General features: G+C 38.9%; 1 protein-coding gene across 2 annotated transcripts in view; it reads right to left on the bottom strand.

The window, feature by feature from the left end:
* GRIN2A (glutamate ionotropic receptor NMDA type subunit 2A) overlaps window positions 1-19,721 on the bottom strand; it is a 157,876-nt gene that overhangs the window by 67,424 nt on the left and 70,731 nt on the right. For both annotated transcript variants that reach the window (XM_058035941.1, XM_058035943.1), the window contains exon 4: window positions 5,089-5,684. In XM_058035941.1, the coding sequence (XP_057891924.1) occupies window positions 5,089-5,684 (596 nt within the window). The remainder of the gene's footprint in view (window positions 1-5,088; window positions 5,685-19,721) is intronic.

Below are 19,721 nucleotides of genomic sequence, written 5' to 3'. Positions count from 1 at the left end.
AGGCAAAGGGAGGGAGCACAGTTAGGAATTCAGACATATCCCAGCTCCCTCGGTGTGCCACAGGTGAGTGTAACTGAACACCAGAATGTTTAGCAAGTTAATTCTATTAGCAGCATCAACATTTCATAACCAGCCCTAATTTGATCATATACTGCTGCACCACCTCAGAAGCATCCCCAGCTCCTCCCCATGATCTGTCCCTGGTTTCCTGCCAGGGGATGGTGCCTGCAGCAGCTCCATCTCCAGGAACATTGTCTGCTGTGCTGATGTTGAGCCCCGAGGGCAGGCTCCACTCCACTGCCAGAGGCCATGCTTGTTCTCTTCTTTTAAATTATTTTAATTATCACAATAATAAGGTAATGTTCTAATCCAGTAACTGTTTGGTACTTTCTGTTTCCTAAACTGAACAAACCTGGGAGAAAATTCTAATACAGATTTTCAGTAATTTCTTGAATCACTTCGTAAGTAAACCAGCACCATGCTGGGGTCTGTGGGGCAGTTTTCCCCTACAGAACCCCTCCTTTGTTGCCTGTGAAGTTCAGTTTTCCTTTGGACGCCTACATAATTAGTTAAATATCTATACACCTTCAATCATCCAATAAAGAAGATGATACATATTGTTCCCAAGTCTTCTGACTTAAATGAACAAATCCTCTATAAATTGGCTGTTGATCTGTAAGTGGGAAAATATTAAACAGATTTGCTGGATTATTCATCAAACCATTGTGTCCCTTTAATGGCAGATTTCACTCAAAAAGAGGCAAATCTATCTGTCATAATGGAAGCTGGAATCAAAATATTGAACTTGGTGATTGACTATCAGGACAAGGGGGACAGCAAACCCTCTCCCTCTGAAGAAGGTGCTGTGCTGAAGGATAACAGCAGCACAACAGCAAGGACAAATGAGCTTTTGTCCCTGGCCCTGTGGACTGCCCGTTGCTCCTGGTTCAGGGATGACAAATAAAGGAAATTGTGCTTGGGAAGGATAGGATACACTCTGAACCCACACCCTCACTGCTGAAGGATGGGTCTCTAAATCCTGCCTACAGCTGGGCTGCATTGCAGAACAGAATCTCACCAAATGTCAGCCCCACGTGGCAAACACCCTGACCAGCTATGGGCAGACTTTCCAGGACCAGCAGGGTTGGAAATGCTGCAGTGAAATGTCTCTCCCGGGGTCAGGATTTCCATACACACCATGAGTACTCTGGTAAACAAAGCAGCCCCATTTCAATGCACAAAGCTGCAGCATTTTCCATGACTGGCAGGGTTATTGTGTTTTGCTGTTTGTTTGCTTCTGTGTTTTCCCTTTTTTAGAGAGAAAAAGAGTTTGTTCAACTGACTTGGCATTAATGAGGTGCTAATTCTATTTATCCTGCTGTGCCAGTATTTCACACAATAGTGGTTTTCTGCCTTGGGAGACCTGGGTCTTACACTGATAGAAAAAGATGATCTGAATCAATACAGATACAAATATACATATATATCTGTGTTTTTAATGCATTGAAAATGAGCCCTGTATTTTATTATAAATCCTTTATTCATAGGGAAAAACTGGCTTTCCTATGTGTACCAGAAATGAGCATTGATCAGATCGTTCCAAAAACTAAAGCAAACCTTATTTTCTTCTGGGTCTAAGAAGCCAATAAATGCATCTCAGAATTGCAGTGATGGGGGAAAGACAAATTGTGTGCTTCAAAACAAATATATCTTCAAACCAATTTAATACTCAAAGGATTTGAGAAAGAGGGAGGAGGAGCTTTTACTTCACTGCTTTCTTTGCATAGAATTTCTTCACAAACAGAGATAAAATGGCTATCTAGATGTGGGAAGTCACACATAAAGCATTATTAACTTCCATTTACAAGCAAATTAGCTATTATAGCATAGCCTCAGAATACTATCCTGGGTTTAAAGCTGAATTAGACTGCCATTACAATAGATGGAGCCCAAAACTCCTGGGGTTTGTCTCTCTTTTGAGCTTTGTTTTGCTCAGGCATCCCCTTACACAGCCCCTTCCCTGACTTCCACTGAGTTCTCTGTTCCTGAGCCTGCAGCAGCATCCTCTTGATGCACCCAGCACTGATTCCCTGACAGACAGGGGGACAGAGCACAGCAAACCCCAGGTCGATAATTTACTTACAGTTCCTTTAGCCCTTTCCACTGGAACATCCTCCAAAATCCTTTCCTCAGGTTAGTTTAATAATACAGAATATATACATTTGTCTTGTAGTTTACAATATGAAACTGCACTGTCTGGGACCTGAAACTGTCAAGATTCCATTTCAAAATAAAACCCCAATTAGGCCACTGATTTTTCATGTAAAGTAGAAAAGTAAAATTAATGATGAGGATGAGAAAGTCCAATGAATTTATGTAATTCACCTTGGCATAGAGAGACTGGTCAGCTCCCCAGGATTACTTAGTCCTGGTAACTGCTTGTATGTACTTGACTTGCTAGCAGATTATATGTGACAGGAATAGTCTTGGGGAGTTATTACATAAGAATGACTATTTAAAGTTTATTTATTTTAGTATAATTCTGACATTTCTAAATTAAAAAAACAGCCTACTTCTTGTTCTTGTGGTGTTGGAAAAGCTCAAAGAATCTCCAGTACAGAAAAGGTATTTTTATTTCATAGCTCAGTGTTTCACATCAGGAGGAGACTTTTTTAACCACAGTGCACTACAGCTTCTCCTATTAATAATTCCTGGGAGCATCATGCACTGCATGCTGCAGAATCTCCTGGTGAAGTCTAATCTCACTACTCCAGCACTCACAAGCCCTGTTCTTGTACTCATGCAGGTTTAATGAGAAAATAAAGATTATTTAGAGAAATAGAGCTTATGCTGGGTTCTGAATACTTAATTCAAGTCTTCACTAGTGTATTAGCCAAACAACAGGGTAGGAGCCTTTTTCAAACCAGGGTCAAGTTTTTGTGCCCCTTCCAAGAGTATTTTAAACCCCAACACTTATGACAGAATACAACTAAACTTTCACAGAAACTGGAGTTTCAATTATTAATAGTGCCTGCCTGGTTTGTAGGTCAGGTGCTGCTGTTCAGGCACAGGATTTGGTGAACAGGAGGCTCCCACTGCTCCCTGGCACTGCCAGCACGCACACCAAGAACCAGCACGGGGGTGACATGGGGGGGACAGTCCCCCAGCAGTGCCTCCCCTGCTCTGCCCTGAGCCCAGGGACACGCCAGGGACACGCCAGGGACACGCCAGGGACATGCCAGGGACACGCCAGGGCTTCCCCAGAGCCCTGCTGGGCACCACAGCCACCCACAGCTGCAAATCCTGCCCCAAAAAGTGACTCCAGAACACACTGAAAGTCTGTATTAGAATTCTCTCCCAGGTTTGGTCAGCTTAGGAAGCAAGTTACTGGATTAGAGCATTACCTTGTTATTGTAATTAAAACAGTAGGAAAAGCAGGAAAAGAATCGTGGGGTTTCTGCAATGTCTCCAGGGAATTTGTAGTTTTTGAGGCAGAGGTTCAAAAATAGGAAAGGAAGCAGAAAAAAGCCTGCAAGTGTCATATTAAAGGCAAGTTCTTGCTAAGGAAATGTTAAAATTATTTTACTCAGTTGCATTTGGCTTTTAAGGAAGCTTCTGAAGAATGCTGTGTGCAAAGAGGCTGTTTTCATGGAAAACTGTTCCAGGACATCGTGTGGTAATCAACCCCTAATCTAAATATGCACATACATCTCAAGATTAAAACTGTTCCAAAACCTCCTTTTGGAAATCAGCACCAATTTTCCTTCCGGTGCCTGCTTTTTTGTAGAAAGCACTTCATCTGCACTATTTGGTTAGAACAAGGGTCATAAATACTTCCTAGTAACTTCCATATTGACAAGAGTTATGCAAGAGATAAAAATATGCAAGAGATCCTACTTCCTCTCATAGACCAGATAAAGAAATATATTACCATGCAACATTTTGGATAGAAGTAATCAGAAGTATCAAGTCTAAAAGGGATAATTAAAAAGAAAATAATAATAATAACAAAATAGGAATCCTGATTTAAACTTTGGCAGCTCCCATCTGACAAACTGTTTAGAGAAAACATCTATATCAGCTTGGATTAATGTCGGTTAAGTTTCACAGTTATTCTATCAGAGGTGACAAAAATATACCCTTACAAGTAAAGGGGACAGATTTCAGTTCTCATGTGATAAAAGCTGCCTAACTAATCTAATACTTCCATAATTTCCAGGGACAGTGCTTTAATGCTGCATATTGCTTGTCTCCTAAAATATGACCAGGTTCCTGCTGATGCAAGTGATACAGGCTCAGCCTCCAGAGCTTTTTTGGCAATTTTACCTCATAGTTAAAGCACACAACAGTCCAATTTTGTTCACTCAGCTTCATACCCTCTCAGACCAATTTCTGTCATCTTCCACACTAGATTCAGAGCAGTGTTTATTCTCCACAGCACACATCACCTCCAGGAGCACAGCTATTGTCACAGACATATTTTCTGAAAAATCCTTCATTAGGATCTTTTCCCCTGAGAAGCTGAGAGGCCTCAGAAACTAAATGTAAACAATGATTATCTGCTGCTATGGAATGCAGCAGGTGCCTCTGTGATTGGTCTCATGTGGTTGCTTTTAACTAATGGCCAATCACAGTCCAGCTCTCTCTGGTCAGTCACAAGATTTTATTATCATTTCATTCCTTTCTATTCCTTGCAAGCCTTTTGATGAAATCCTTTCTTCTATTCTTTTAGTATAGTTTTAATATACCATTTTCTTTTAATATAATATAGATCAATAATATATTGATCAATCAATATTGATCAATATATAGATCAATATAATAAAATAATAAATCAGCCTTCTGAAACATGGAGTCAAGATTCTCATCTCTTCCCCCATCCTGGGACCCCTGTGAACACCACCACAATCTATCAGTGCAGCAAGTCCTTTTGGACATTCTCCTGCAACATCTGAAAATCCGTGCTGAAAAAGGGCTCAATGGGATTAGCAAAAACCAATATTCCCCTTCAAGAAACATACAATGGCAATAAAAGAGAAAACTATCAAGGCTGCAGAGGTTAAAATGGCCCAAAGCAATCATCCTTACTTGTGCAAGGTTTGAGAGGGCCGGTCGTTTTTCTCCAGCTGTCCGTAGCAGCTGGTCCGTGCCTCGGGAAGGAAGGAGTACTTGTCCAGCATGGCTGAGGCAGCAGTGGCAATGACCCCCAGGCCATCCCGGACCCGAGCTTCTAAACTGTAGTCCCACTCATCATAAGCTGCTGAAATGAGTCCTGAAGGAAACTCCTTGGGAGTGATTTCTGTGTTGCCGCTAACCAGGCTGGGAACTATCCAAAAGAAATCGTAGCCAGTGAGGCCCAGAGAGCGAGCCTCATCCAGGATGTAGACAGCTTCATCCTTGGAACAATACAGCAGGATGACAGATGAATGGATTTTCTTCAGCTGGATTTGGGTCTTGGCATCATCTCCAAAGGCAGTATCGAGTATGATGACGTTCTGCATGTCCCAGCCCACAAAGCTGTTTTCCACAGTGGTCTTAATGACATTGATGAAATCTCGATATCCAGGGAAAGTGGTGGTCACCAGAGAGAACACGTGCCAGTCATAATCCTGCATGATCTTCAGCATGATAATGGCTTCTTGCTGGATGGAAGCCCCAAACTGGAAGAACGTGGACATGACATCCTAAAATATCAAACACAGCAAAAGATTAGCAACTTGGTACAGCTCCAAAGGGAACAGAATCTCTAATTCTGCTTTCTGTTCTACCGGAGCTGCCAAACTTCCATTGCATTCCAGTAACTTTCTGTGGTTTATCATTTTCAGACCATCAGTAGCAACACTGACCATAGGTACTTACAGCTAATCAAAATATTTGCCAAAAAGAACAAACTGATATTTACATGAGAAATTTCCAACTGCTGGATCATTTGCAGAAAACTCAAATCAGTATCTACTGAGGCAGCTCCCTGGGGACAGCCACCCACAGTTAAACAACTCTCCAGCAGGAAGTTTAACATTCCTGTAAACACATCAATGCAACCCAACAAACTCACAGCAATTTGTAGTTACAACAGAAATAAACTGCAGTGCACATGCTGGAGGAGCTCTGCACTTCCAGACATAATGTCTGAGGGGGAATTCATCTCCAAGGTTCACTAGGCTTGGTGCAAGCTTTCAGACTCTGCAGGAGGAGATTTTCCATCCCCAGGGACTGAGTTCAGTGCTGGTCCTGCTCCGTTCAGAGCACACGGCCCATTGATGCCTGATGGAAAATTAAGGGGATGGGACTCCAAGGACAACCAGCAATCTGTCAGTGTCCTCATTAGATGGAAATAACTTCAAACAATGGCCTCACCGTCTGCAATTGCTCTGTAATGTTGCCCAACACAGATTTGTTTCTAATATTTGTCTTATGATTTACAGAATTCATAACATTTTATACAGTACAAGGGCAGGTGCTGCTTATTTTAACATCATCAGAAATAGGCAGCACAATTCATTTTGCTGGCACTAAATTTCCAAACCCTTTCAGTGGTATATTTTTACTAAGCTGCTGAAAGATCTAAATTTATTTTTTTAATTTTACATTCTGCATTTATATACAATAATTAGAGTGCCTAAACTATACATGGGAAGCAATATAATCTTTATTTTTCTTTATATTTTATATTTACTTCAGTATTTATTCTTGACCAGTAGAGGAAACTTATTTGCATCATTTTCAGACACAGAAAGCATGAACTCTTGGTGAAACAAAAGCTTATGATTTAAAAATAAGATATGAATCATTCAAGATTTCTTATGCAGGCTTCTGAAGGAAGACACATATGATGTTTTTAATTTAAAGAGTTTCATGATCATGGTCACAAACTGCTATCCTCTTTTACACTTGCAGGGAACAGAAACAGATTCATTGATTTCATGGGAGGGTGGTGTTAAACATACAAATATTAGTGAGAATGATAGCTCAGCTCTGCAAATCTATTCCAAGAAAACAGTCTGTACTTTTTCAAATAGATGAAGAGTGCTATTACTTTCCAAGTGTTAAGAAGCTGGCACCAGGATTTTATATAGTTTGACAGCAATAAAAGTCTTACAACTTGTGTAAGACCTGAAGACTGATACTGAAGGTATAAAATCACACTGCTGGTGGTAATGAAATCATCTGCCATGGCTCCTTTGGTACCTCATGACATTCTGAATGCCAGAGACAGATTTGAAATGTTTTGAGTTAATTACAAATGTTATAAAATATGTTTTGGAGAAGAACTGAATGAGGAATATTTGGTTGCTGATTTCTACAAGGAGCTATTTCCTGGTGACTTGGACTAGATACGTAAAAACCAGTAAAGATTTTCATGTGGGGACTCACAGCTTAAGGAACCCAGCACACAGAAAAGCTGCTCAGAGTCAATATTTAATGATTTAATTACTGATTTACTACTACAAAGTAAAGTACATGTCTACAGACAGTGCCCTGAATCCAACTTTGGTGCAGCTCCTAACTGATCATAAAAAATATTGCAATTCAAAGCCAATCACTTCAGTTTTCTTCTCCAACTCTTATCTTGGTTTCCATTTATGATTGTGCTAAATTACAGTAAAAAGTAAAACCATTTACAGTAGATTAAGTAGATTGTATCCATCATATCCTTTCACTCTTCTCATTTCTGTATGTGTTTTATAACAATGGAATAATTCTTTCAAACAATAGATACACTTTGGTCCTTTGTGCATCACAAGGAACTTCTCCAATGAGGGCATTGCCCCCAACAATTGAGGGCAAGAAAAAAAAAATCACATGGACATTTGCTAGTGTGACCTTTCTAACTAGTAAATACATATTTTTAACCTAGAGCAGTCCTTGGCATCTTCCCTGGCAATTAAGAACAGTCTTGAGCACAATGCTCCATGTCACCATTGCAGCAGGTTGACAACCAAAGAGAAGTCATAAAAGTAAATCCTTTCCTTTTGTAAATATTATGTTAGAAAAAGTTTATGAAAGGAGTTTCAGGCATTTTTGTAAAGGTCACACTCATATTACAAGAACCCATTTCCTGCAATTGTGAATGCAAAGTCTAGTCAACATCAGGCAACCATTATCAATTTGTGATTAAAATGCTAAAAAAACCTGTAATTATACAGTGGAAAGAAGTTTGGGGTTAGGAAAAATGGAGAAACAAACATCACAAGTGAGATTCTCATCTGAAGAAATTCCATGTAACTGCACTGACTTCACTGGATGCTTTTATGGAGCTGAAGACCTGACAGTATTTACAATGCATTTGAAACAGATGGAAGATTACAAGGAAATTGCAGCTTTAGAAACTTCAGCAGATACTTAAATGACTATAAGGAGAATATTCAAGGACATATCCATTAAATAGGGGGGAAGGGTGAAGTTTAGTGAAGAAATAGCAAATAAATAAAACTGTATCAGATTCAACTATTGTATTCTTAAACATCTACAGAGCCTTTCATTTTGGGGAGTTTTAAGCTTCACATTCTTTTCAAAAAGCATCATTATTCCTCTGCTTTATACAGACTTAAATTCCATATGTGTAATAAAATACTAAGTTCCAATTTTGTACATTCAAATGCAAACTAGAGTGATGTTTGCAAAAAACAAAATTATTGCGTTATTTTCATTTAACTGTCATCTTGTCATGTGTTGAGACATCCATCTAAATCATTGCTGAAGCAGGAATACAGATGTAATATCAGAGGTGCTTTGAATGCACACTAGAAATATTTTTCTTTCATTCCTCAATGCCTCCAACTATTGAGATTACTGGTGGAGGTTGCAAGGAAGTAGTACAATTTATCCAGGGCAAGAAAATTTTTACAGAGGAATTTCTCAGATAAATCTCAAAGCGTGACAATCCCAAGATGCTACATTTAGTATGAGTAAAGATTTAGTTGGAAGTATTTTTCTCTTCCAACTTCTTAGCTAGATTCCACCACATCCATGTGAACAAGCAACAGCAGTGAGAAGATGAAGAGCAAATGAAAACATTTTGCTTCTTTCTGTCTTGCACATGAGTGTACAGTTTACAGCAAAACATCTCCCCATATGTTTCACAGCAGAAGGAAGTAATCCTTCAGTTTGCTTCTTGCAGAATGTTATTCCTGAATTTTGTATGTGACAAGGTTCTGTGGTAGCAGGAGAAGGGCACCTCAATGTTCCCACGCTCGGGCACAGAGCAGCCCAGCTCTCCTGCTGCTGTCATTTGCACATTCATATCTTAGAGTAAGTTGTTTTTAATTAGTGTACCCAGTCCATAAATCTGTCACTGTTGTCAGAAATGCACATTTCACTTCCCAATTCCAGCAAATTACAGGAATATTTCTCTGGAAATCTCCTCCTCAGCCATTGTCACAACATCTCAGCTTCCCAGCTCTGGCTTTTCCCCGAGCCCAGCTGAGGGAAGCCCTGGTGCTGCTTTGTGCCTGCAGGGAAAAGGCTGCAGGAGTTGGTCAGCTGAGGAAAGAAATACTTGTTATCTAAACTAGTGTAGCTTTTGTTAAATGAAAATTAAACCCTCAACCAGAACAAAACTGGGGTCAACATGGGAGCAAATCAATTTTCCTCTCTGCAGACATAGCAAGGGACAATCACTTCACTGGTAAGACAATATTATGAAGGGAAAAACAATAGGAAGGGAAAAACCAATATGAAAGAGAGTCTAAAAAGCAATCCAGAGGATGATTTTATTCAAATAGCAGCAAGATTATCATGACAGGACTACAAGTAGGACTTTAACATTATCTTAATTGCTTCATTCTTACTCTCTTTCACAGAGATCAGCAAAAATAATTTTTCTCTGATTATGCACCACTGTAAATCAGACAGCCCATTTTCATAAAGATTTACAGCATGTGGTGCCAGGTCCCATACACAGTGCAAGCTGTTCCCTGTTTAATGAAATATGATAGTTATTTTTCATTTTTATAAAGACTGGCAAAAATGAAAGCCAGAGGTTAGTCATGAATTCAGCTGAATAATTTAGCATCGCATCAAAAATACACTGGATAAAATTATTTGTGCTGATCTCAGATGTAGGTAAAAACATGCATTTTGCAAGGTGTTAACTTGGTACCATTTTTTTGGACTACTTGAAGTGGTGCCTTGATTCCCTGGTAAACATGAAGTGAATTGCATTTCTCTGCCATGAATTTCCAGGCCCCAGCCACAGGGTTTTCCTTTGTGGAGGGGCACAGACCCATGCCAAACTTGCAAGTAAACGCAAGCACTGAAGTGGAAGAGCTGAAAGGAAAACCTTTCCTCCAAGACACCCTGCATATTTTTGAATCCTTAAGTTATTAAATTCCGCCTCTATTCATTAAGAGAGAGAGCAGGCAATTCCCAACACAAACAGCTCACTGAGGTGCCCAGGGAGAAAACTCCTCCATTATCACCATGGGAGCAATTTGAAGGAGGTTATACAAAAATTTGTACTTCCATACAAAGCGTAGCAAGATGTGAGGGTGGAAGTAATTTACTCATTCTTACAAAAAGCAGAAAATCCTTGCTTCCCAAGGACCTGCCACCTCTCTGGCCTCACACATGGTGAAACCAGAGCCAGAAAAAGGGTGGAAATCTTCTTACTCTGTAATTTAACTGCTGCAAATGCACAGCTACTAAATGTATAAAGGTCAACTAAAAGGACAAACTGAAGCCTTACTTTTTATTTTAAAAGTTTGCTCTAGGAGAGGAACACTGAATTAGAGAAGGGCAGTAGAAAGCAAGGGAGTGCATTATGGGTTTCTAATATCTGACATGTCCCCTTTTATTATTTCACGGAATAAATATCAGAGAAACATGATTTCAAAAGGTTAGCACTGGCCTAATCAAGCATGTTCTTTCCAGAGGGAGTCTGCAGAAATTCATTTTGCAAAGACTTCTGTATTTTTAGGTCATGGCTTCATCCTAAGAATTTTGCTAGATAACAGGTTCTGTGGGTTTTTTTCCTTTTTATTATATCCATTTAATGTTATACCACGTATTTGGCTTACCTAGGCCTGTTAAAAGAGCTGAAGTTTGTAGCTTTTTTTTCTTTTTGGGTACCAGAATAGCAAATAAACAAAGAGAAAGTAATGAGAACAGGGTTTATAGCAATCATTGCAGAGTCACCTGGGTTTGATCCTTTACATTTTCAAAAAATAGATTGTCATGTCTAATGAAAGTAACTCAATATGTGATTACAGTGAAATAACCTAATTATGGAAGATGACTAGTTTTGCACAGAGCTCATGAGCCATTCCTGGGCTGGAGCTCACTCACCGTCTGGGTTTTCTTTCACAGATTGTTCAAACTCTGGAAATTGGGGTGGCTCAGTGTGAGCTCCTGATCAACCAGGACAGACAGGTGAAAAATGTTTTCAAAGGCTGAAATGAGCCAACAAGAAATGAGCCAACAAGAATATGAGCCAACAAGACTGTGACCAGGCAATAAAATCCTGAGAATGTCCACATGAATCAGCAGGGATTTTGGGGTGCTCATTTGATGCAAAGTTGACTTACAAGATGCCTTCTTTCTAGCTAGACTTTCATTTCCACAGTTACAGAAATGCTTTGCATTACCATGTTTACCATTAATATTTCAATAAGGAAGGGCAAAATTGTGGGTTTACAAAATAGCAATATGGAGCTGCTTTGCTATTTGGATAAGTAACAGCTATTCTGCAGCTTTTGGGGCCAAAAAGAATCCAAATGTAAGAAGTAGAGTACTGATGCCTCAAAGAATAAAGGGAGAATAAAAAGTGTTTTCAAAAAGAATCTATTTGTTTTGTACGTTCAAATATTTCTTGAATATAAATCATTGACTCTTTAACCCACACTGGGTCATGTAGTTCTGTACATCAGTGTAATCAGCATTATCCTAAAGTACTTCACCTTTATGGGATGTGCATACAAGTTTTGTTTCCTGTCAGAATTTCACCCAGAAAATAAATATTGAAAAATGTGTTTGACCTAATACATTGTGTAGCAAGGAGGATGGATTATAGCTGAGTATCATTTCCCTTATGTCCCTTGCCATGACTGCAGATAAATGCTTTGCCATTTTTTAAATTTAGATTTTTTCGTGGCTTGTATAAGCAGTGTCCTGCTTTATTCATGCAATTAGTCATCACTAAACTGATGTAAGTAAATAGCTTATTGAAGAGCCCAAGAAGGCTTCATTTTCCATAGGAAAATGACTTTAAATGAGTCATGGAGCACATCTTTCACCTCTAGGAACACCTGAGTTCACATGGAGAGCTCTTGAGTCTGTCCTTTCAGTGAAACCTCTTCAGGCAGTTGTCATGAATGAGGGGAGAGTAATCAGGAAAATTAAAGACTTTCCAAAGACAGGAAAAGCAATTGCTGTGAAGTTACTCCAGTTAATACTGGTGAAGGTAACTGGCTTTCTGCTGTGTGGGAACATTCATCTGCCAACAACTCACATCTGAAACACCAAAACAAAGTTTTGGTGACAGCATTAGGGAAAAAAAATGGGGTCCTGTTCCAGCTCTCCCCATGAGAAAGTTCAGAACACAGTGAGGGTGACTTGTTCTGCACAGGTCACCTAATTGGCTGAGAAAAAGAAATAAATGATTCAACCTAACCCCAAACCATGATTTTACTGCAAAACTATCAAAATGCACTTGTTGGAAGGTAGAAAGCCTCGGTGCATTTTCAGAAACAAAAACCATTTTTCAACCTTATAGAAGGCTATTCACCAGGTATCAGAAATAAAAAGCATTAAGAGAGCATCAGAGAGCTTGTGAATTAACCCAGTGAAAGGCCAAGACTCAGGAAATCCAGCAGGGATACACACAGGCACTTTGAGAAAGGAAAAGTCAAGGTAACCTTCCTCTCCTAGTACTGGTACCTCCTTATAACTCACACAATTCATCTCTTGAAATAAAATACCATAAAGATATAGGATATATGGAGGATACCAATCAAATAAGCTGGATAGATGTCTGGGAAACAAATAAGAATCTTTGTATATAAACTGTCCATCCCCACTACATCTCATATTCCACTGGGGCTTTATTTACCAATGTTCCCTTTGTTTCATATCACTCTGCTTTTTAGTGCCAAAACAAACACTGGGCCATGGGGAATACCTCACCTTCCTCCAGCTGCACTCTGACTGTGGAGAATTATCTATCAAATCAATTAGTTCATTCACTTTGAACCACATCTGCTCCCATAAGGCCATCACAAGTGAGCTGCTCTTGATTCATGGGCATTTGGGGGAACTTAAATGAATATAAAAGCAAAGCATTTAGGTTACAGTGTGTTATATCATTTCTTGGAGCAGACAGCTAGGTCTAATTACTAATCTTGAAAACAATCCTGCTGATAATATCTTTGATTCCTGAAATAAGCCCTGTAAATGGGGTTTAACCAGTTCCAAAATGAATCCCAGATAGCCAGGTTTTGGTAAGTCAGATGGATCTGTGACACAAAGGAAGATTCTAAAGTTTTCAAGCAACTCCAAAAAGAAAGAAAATTTAAAATAGTGCTTTATCTTCCTCTTTAAATAAGAATTGAAGCTTGCCAATTCATATTTTTTAGATTTTCAGTAAATAAAATTTTATTTTAATAGTTAAGACTTACATACCTTACTGCCCCAAAGGATTATACCATAAGTTTTTAAAAAGCACAGTGGTCACATTTTGTCTGATCAGCAGCTTTTTACAGCACCAGCCTAATTCATTTTCTCTCCAGGATCAGTTACCCATATTGACTTCGCTCTACCACAGCCATAGGTTTAAACCTGCACACAAGTTACTGTGAGCCATTCACAGAATATGCTAGAATCCAATTTACTTGACATCTTCTTGAGTATCTGCTAAATTAAAATATGTAGTGGTAATATTTTAGCTAAATAAAATTTGATGTGTTTATATTACTATTGCTGTGCAATCAAAAAGTGTAAGTTGTCTGAACAGCTTATGGAAACTTTCAAGAATCAATGCTATGCAATAATTCCACCCAGGAACAAATTTTCATTCCAGGTATTTAGTATGCAAGACCCCTAAGCACTTTGCATAATTATATGACTTTTAAAATGTCATTTGCATACATATTGTATACCCCAACCTATATGAAAAGTTGCTTAGAACAAAGATTTAGGGTTGAGGATAAGTTTAATTTTCTGTTCATATCTCTTTTCTAGCACAAGTACTGCACAGGAAAATCCTGCAATATGAAACCACTTACAGTTCACACATCGACAAAAGTTACAAAAATTTACAGCTTTTGCCATTAGGAGCTTTTAAAATAACACTATCCAATCTCATTAATCCTGTAAACAGAACTATGGCCAAGAATTCAGCATTAAATCCAAAATCAGTAGCAATTTAGGATTTAATAGCAGCTGAATTAAGCGAAACAGGCTGTTTGCTTATAGTATGTATTGCACGTGAGCATAAATGTCATACACTATATAGAAAGATAAGCATAATTGAATATAAATAAAAATGCCTTAAGATATCATCTCCTTATCTGAAAACATTTGGCCTCAACTGAATGCTAAAACACTTCTCACTTGTGTTGAGGATGAGAAGCCAGAAAACCATTAACTAAGTCATTTCCATACATCTCCACTTAGCAAGTAAAAACGAAGGTAACAAACAACCTCCTCCTCCACCCCCTTTCACCAAATGGTGAGTATAGAACATTAGGGGAATAAAAGAAATTTAAAAAGCCAATTTAATTTTCTGCTGTGTGCTTATAACTGTGCTTTTCCTTGATGAGCCAGAAATCTTGGAGCAGCAGCTCTGTGAACCTGCTTGGACCAAAGAGACAAACCCAACAGCCAGAGACAAGCTGGGGAGGGCAGGCAGACAGATGGGAAGGGAATTTTTTAAGAGGAAGGCTGAGCAGAGTTCAAGGGAGCCATTCCAAGCAGCTTTCCATGGCAACAGAGATTTGTAGGATAAATTTAAGTATCAGAGGAAGATAAGAGATTGAAGAGTCTTGATCTCATCAAGAAGACAGGCATTTTGGTTCCCCAGGTAGTCTGGGTGCTAAACAAGAAGAGGAGCAAACCTGACTCACTTGCCTTAGGAAAGCAAAGTGACAAAACCCCTGCAACTCACCCCAAGCACATTAAATTCCTCTTGGAGGAAGAGTTTCACAATGCTCAGAATGCTCCTCTGCTCTGAGGTACAATCAGCACATCTGAAGAGGGGACTGTACTCGAGGGAAGTTCCATTTATGCTTATCCTTTCTATTCTCCTCTTCAGGCACCATCTCCAGCCTCTGGGCAAAACTGCAGCTGCTCTTGTGTTATGCTATTAGATATTACAGCCTTTCTCAGACTGAGGGATCAGCCTATCAATCTAGAAATTAATTTCCTTTTCCACTGTACATTTAAGAGCAGCAGGTCAGAAGCACGTTCAGTTACAAAATTCCTGATATGTGATCTAAATCCATACTTACATATCACCCTAGCTGAAGAGGAGAGGGTGACTAACTACTCATCCTACAATTAATCCTACTGATAAGAAGGCAGCACAAAATACACCAACAATGAACAGTATTTCACTGGCACTCACTGCAGAGCCTTTGAACAATCACAAAACAAATCACATTTGTGCTAAAGCAGAGGCAAGGGCTCCAGTGCTCAGAGCTGCTGCATCCACAGCAGAAGGAACTCAGGAAGGCTGTGGAGTTCAGCCGCAGGCAGATCCAACAGTTTCCCCCATCCCAATCCAGATAAGGACATAAGCACTGACTGCATTCTGTGATGGAGGGTGAGGTAATGTAACAGAAATGTGCAGACAAAAAACTCCAATGCACCTACTTCTCTGACTACCCACACTGTTCCACACATTTGATTAAATCTACATTTTCTTTTTGGCATTCTGTTTAAGGATGCACCAACTTATTTAGTTGCAAGAATATCACACATCAAGAGATTTCCCAAGCATTATTCCCATAAGCAAATAATACTCCAGGCAGAAGAGCTTTACCAACATATATTCAAATTACTGAGACTTTCCATGGGCAGTAAAACTACTTCTTCTGTGAAATAGCTTAGCTTGTTAACTTTTCCTTAGTTATGCAGAGGCAAAACATCTTTAAGCATGGCTCTGATTTACAGTTAATATCAGAGGGAAAACATAACATCAAGAAGGGAAATGTTCAAAATACGATTTATCATCTCCTTACAAAGCATAGTAATTCTTTCTAAAAATTATTATAGATTTAACAGTCATATCACACAATGTAAATGCTGCAGTGCTACAGCAAACTGAGTATCTCATTTCCAGCTATTAAAAAAACATGCTTGTACAATGTGAAGAGGACTGAAGACATCTTTCTGAACCTGCACAATATCTTTGAGGAAAGAAACATCATAATCCTTGTACTGAACACAAATACGTAACAAAACTTATTATATGGGTTGATGGTTTTAAGCCCAGAAATTTTTATTAGGTGCATTTAACAACACAAAGCATGCAGCCCTTTTCTGGTACAACACCAAAAAAATAAATTACTTCCATGGATTTCAGTGAAAATATGAAATTATACTTTTGAGCTTTTCTAACCTAGGCGTGAAACAAACAAACAAAAAAGACTTATAGCTAATCTTGGTATATGCAACAACAGATTTTTTCAAGTATCCATTGTGCAATTAAATTGCAAATGCCATCACATCTAAGTTCAATGGGAGCTCAGCGTGTTCAAAAGTTTTCAGGGGTGGGTTTGCTTAAGCAGAAGGAAGCATCTGCATAAATATGAGGGTTCATCCATTCCCGTTATATTTTTGCTACACTGTGTGTCCTCAGAAAAGAGTTTCATGCTCAGTTAACTGAAATAGTTTCTCTACAAACACAAAGTGGGAGTTCTTGATCATTTTCATTAACAGAACAAAAAGAATTTAGATGCCAATCCTTTGGGTTCCTTTGAAAAAAACCCTTTTGTGTGGGATGACTAACAAACAAAACACCTGTTCTTACAAGTTGTTAAAAGCTTTCGGTTCCACACATAAAAGATGAGTATTGTTACATTTTGGGGACCTTATGTAACAAAGCTTGTTAAGGAAGTTGCAGTTGCAGATCAGAATTCAGTGTAAGGGCACAAGGGAATGTGCTTTCCCTTAAACTGTTCATCTCCATTTGTCTCTGTGTCCCCAGTGCCATACTCTGGAACAGCAAAGTTAAGTTTACAAAGTACAAAGACTGCTTTTCTTTTGCAAGTCCTTTAGAAATAACCTATGGTCCCCAAAATCCAGTCTGAAAATACTAACTGAGCAGCATCCCAGCCATTTCCATCTGATACCTGATCTTCACAGCAGCTGTATTATTTCACTGTTATTAAACATGTCATTAAGTAATTTAGGATTGATCTTCACGACGACTTACTGTGATGTAACATCAGAAAGGAAAAGATAAAAGTTATGATCTGATTCCTTGCAATATATTGCAACAGATATATACATAATTTATATATATATTCCACAAGAACTTCTGAAATACAGGTGAAATGTGGAAGAACAGGGAAAGTCAGTGCACAGCTCTCACTAGGCAGTTCTGACCTTCCTCTCAGTGACTCATAATTCTCTGTATACAAGCAATGTGACTTCAAGTTTGTAAGATAACACTTCATGATCATTAACAGATAATTTAAAACACCCAAATAATTAAGCTGTCCCAAATCTCCACTTTTTCTGCAAGGAAGGCAATCTTCTGGAGCAAGCAGGGATCGTTCTGTGTTCAGATCCAGCTCATATTAGGGAGAGAAGTGCTGATTTTTCAAATAAGACAGCCTTTCTGCACAGTATACATTGAAAACTGGGAAAGAAAACTGAGATGTAAAATCTTTGCTGTACTGCTCGACAGGCTCCATTCCACAGAAAGTGGAATTGCTTACCCAGGTGAAGCTCTTGAGGAGATGGATACCTGGATGACTCCATGGGACCTGGCATTCCTCCTGATGGACAGACAGCTGTTGTGCATGTCCACAGTCTGTCAGTCCATTAGAAACCCCAAAAAGAGGAGCAAAAACATGCTTATGTAGACAAAGCTCCCTGCTGCTCCTGCCTCCTCATGGGGGAGGAATTGGTTAGATCAGGTCAGGAGCGGGGTACTCAGGACAAAGGTGTCTCCAAAAAGCACACCCAGAACAAATGACCATGTTTGTGTCACCAAACACGTGCTGCAGGGAGTGGGCCAACACCCCACAGCAGGGATCTTCTGTGCTCAGCTTGCCTGGCACAGACTGCAAAGTCACTGGCAAGGAATTCAGAATCCCTGAGCCACTCGAAGGATCTTGGATAACCAGAGTGGAGGAGAGGAGCAAAATTCCACCCACTGGAAGGGAACAGTTCCCCTTTATAGGCCTGGAGAAGAAGGGCAGAAGTTGGAAAGCACCACAAGACAGGAGGAGTCAGGTGAGCTCCGACCCCTACCAGGTGTCCCACAAGTTAGAATTTCATCTGGAGCACTGCCTCTAAAAGCCATTTCTTGTGACAGCTCAGCTATTTCCACCACATCTTATCCCAGTTCTGCTGTGCAGGGCTGGCACAGAGCCAGACAAACATTCAGCATGTTGGAAATAGATGAAGAGTGCAAAACAATTAACTCCCTCATGGGTATCAGAAAATACTTCCTTTCACTGTTAGTGGATTATTACTAGTAAAAATTTGGACAACCACTGGTTTTCAATAAAAAATAAACATGAAATTTTTTATTCAATTATAAATGAAACACTTCCATTTGAAAACACAAACAGGAAGTCCTGTCATTTGAATTCATGCCTTTTTCAGAAAATATAGAAAAGCTTAGAACAGAAGTAATGCAATGTGACAGGTGACCGGACACAAATCACAAGCAGTTAAGGAATGCCATTTACAAAGCCCATTTCTTCAAGTTAATCACCCTTATTAATAAACAAATACTAAGAATAACATGATTTAAAATAAAATTAGTAAGAGTCAATAAAAGTTTAACTCACTTAATTACAGCAATAATTGTCCATTACTCTCCATAATGTAGCTTAGCCAGCACTAATGTCTGTCATTTCAGACTGCATTTGTAAAATGACTGCATCATAAAATGGGATTTTCACAAAAGCTACATTTCAACAGCTCTCAGTTTCCAAGATATAACAGGTTCCCTTTGTAATAAGGAGTAAGCCTTAGAGTGAGACAGAATAATGTATATCCTTGTAAATCTTTCCTCCTGGAAGATTTACTTATCCCCAACAATAGATGGAATAGTTTAGCACGAATCATATCACAGTGCCCCACCTCATGAAATGTCTCAAAACGCATCCATACAGAAATGGTTTCTAATCTCTTTCAAGTGATAAGTCTGGTCTAAAAGTGGTTTATTTACTAGAAGAGTTTTTCTTAGTACATATGGATGATGATGTGTTGCAATTGATGCCCATAATACAGGATACAACTAAAATACAGGACATAAATTGACTTACATTATCTTAGTGTCTCAATTGATAACACAATCTGATTGTGCAATAAAAATTAAAGATGAAAAAATTGTAAATTCTATTAACATCTGATAAAAAATTCAAGCTTGTAAAATCAACTATGTTGTACATACTAAATTTTACACTGTATGTGTAGTATTATTTACACCAGAGGACTTCTGCAGTTTCATCCCTCTCCAGAATATTAAGAAGCACATTTTCCTTGTAATTTTTTGCCCAACCAATCTCATTAAGGAGTTAAATTTGTTGTTATACAGTCACTCC

Source organism: Melospiza georgiana, chromosome 16 (assembly GCF_028018845.1).
Source record: "Melospiza georgiana isolate bMelGeo1 chromosome 16, bMelGeo1.pri, whole genome shotgun sequence".
In the NCBI taxonomy this organism is placed as follows: domain Eukaryota; kingdom Metazoa; phylum Chordata; class Aves; order Passeriformes; family Passerellidae; genus Melospiza; species Melospiza georgiana.
The sequence above is the reverse complement of the archived record's forward strand: the minus strand, read 5'-3'. Positions and strand labels throughout refer to the sequence as shown.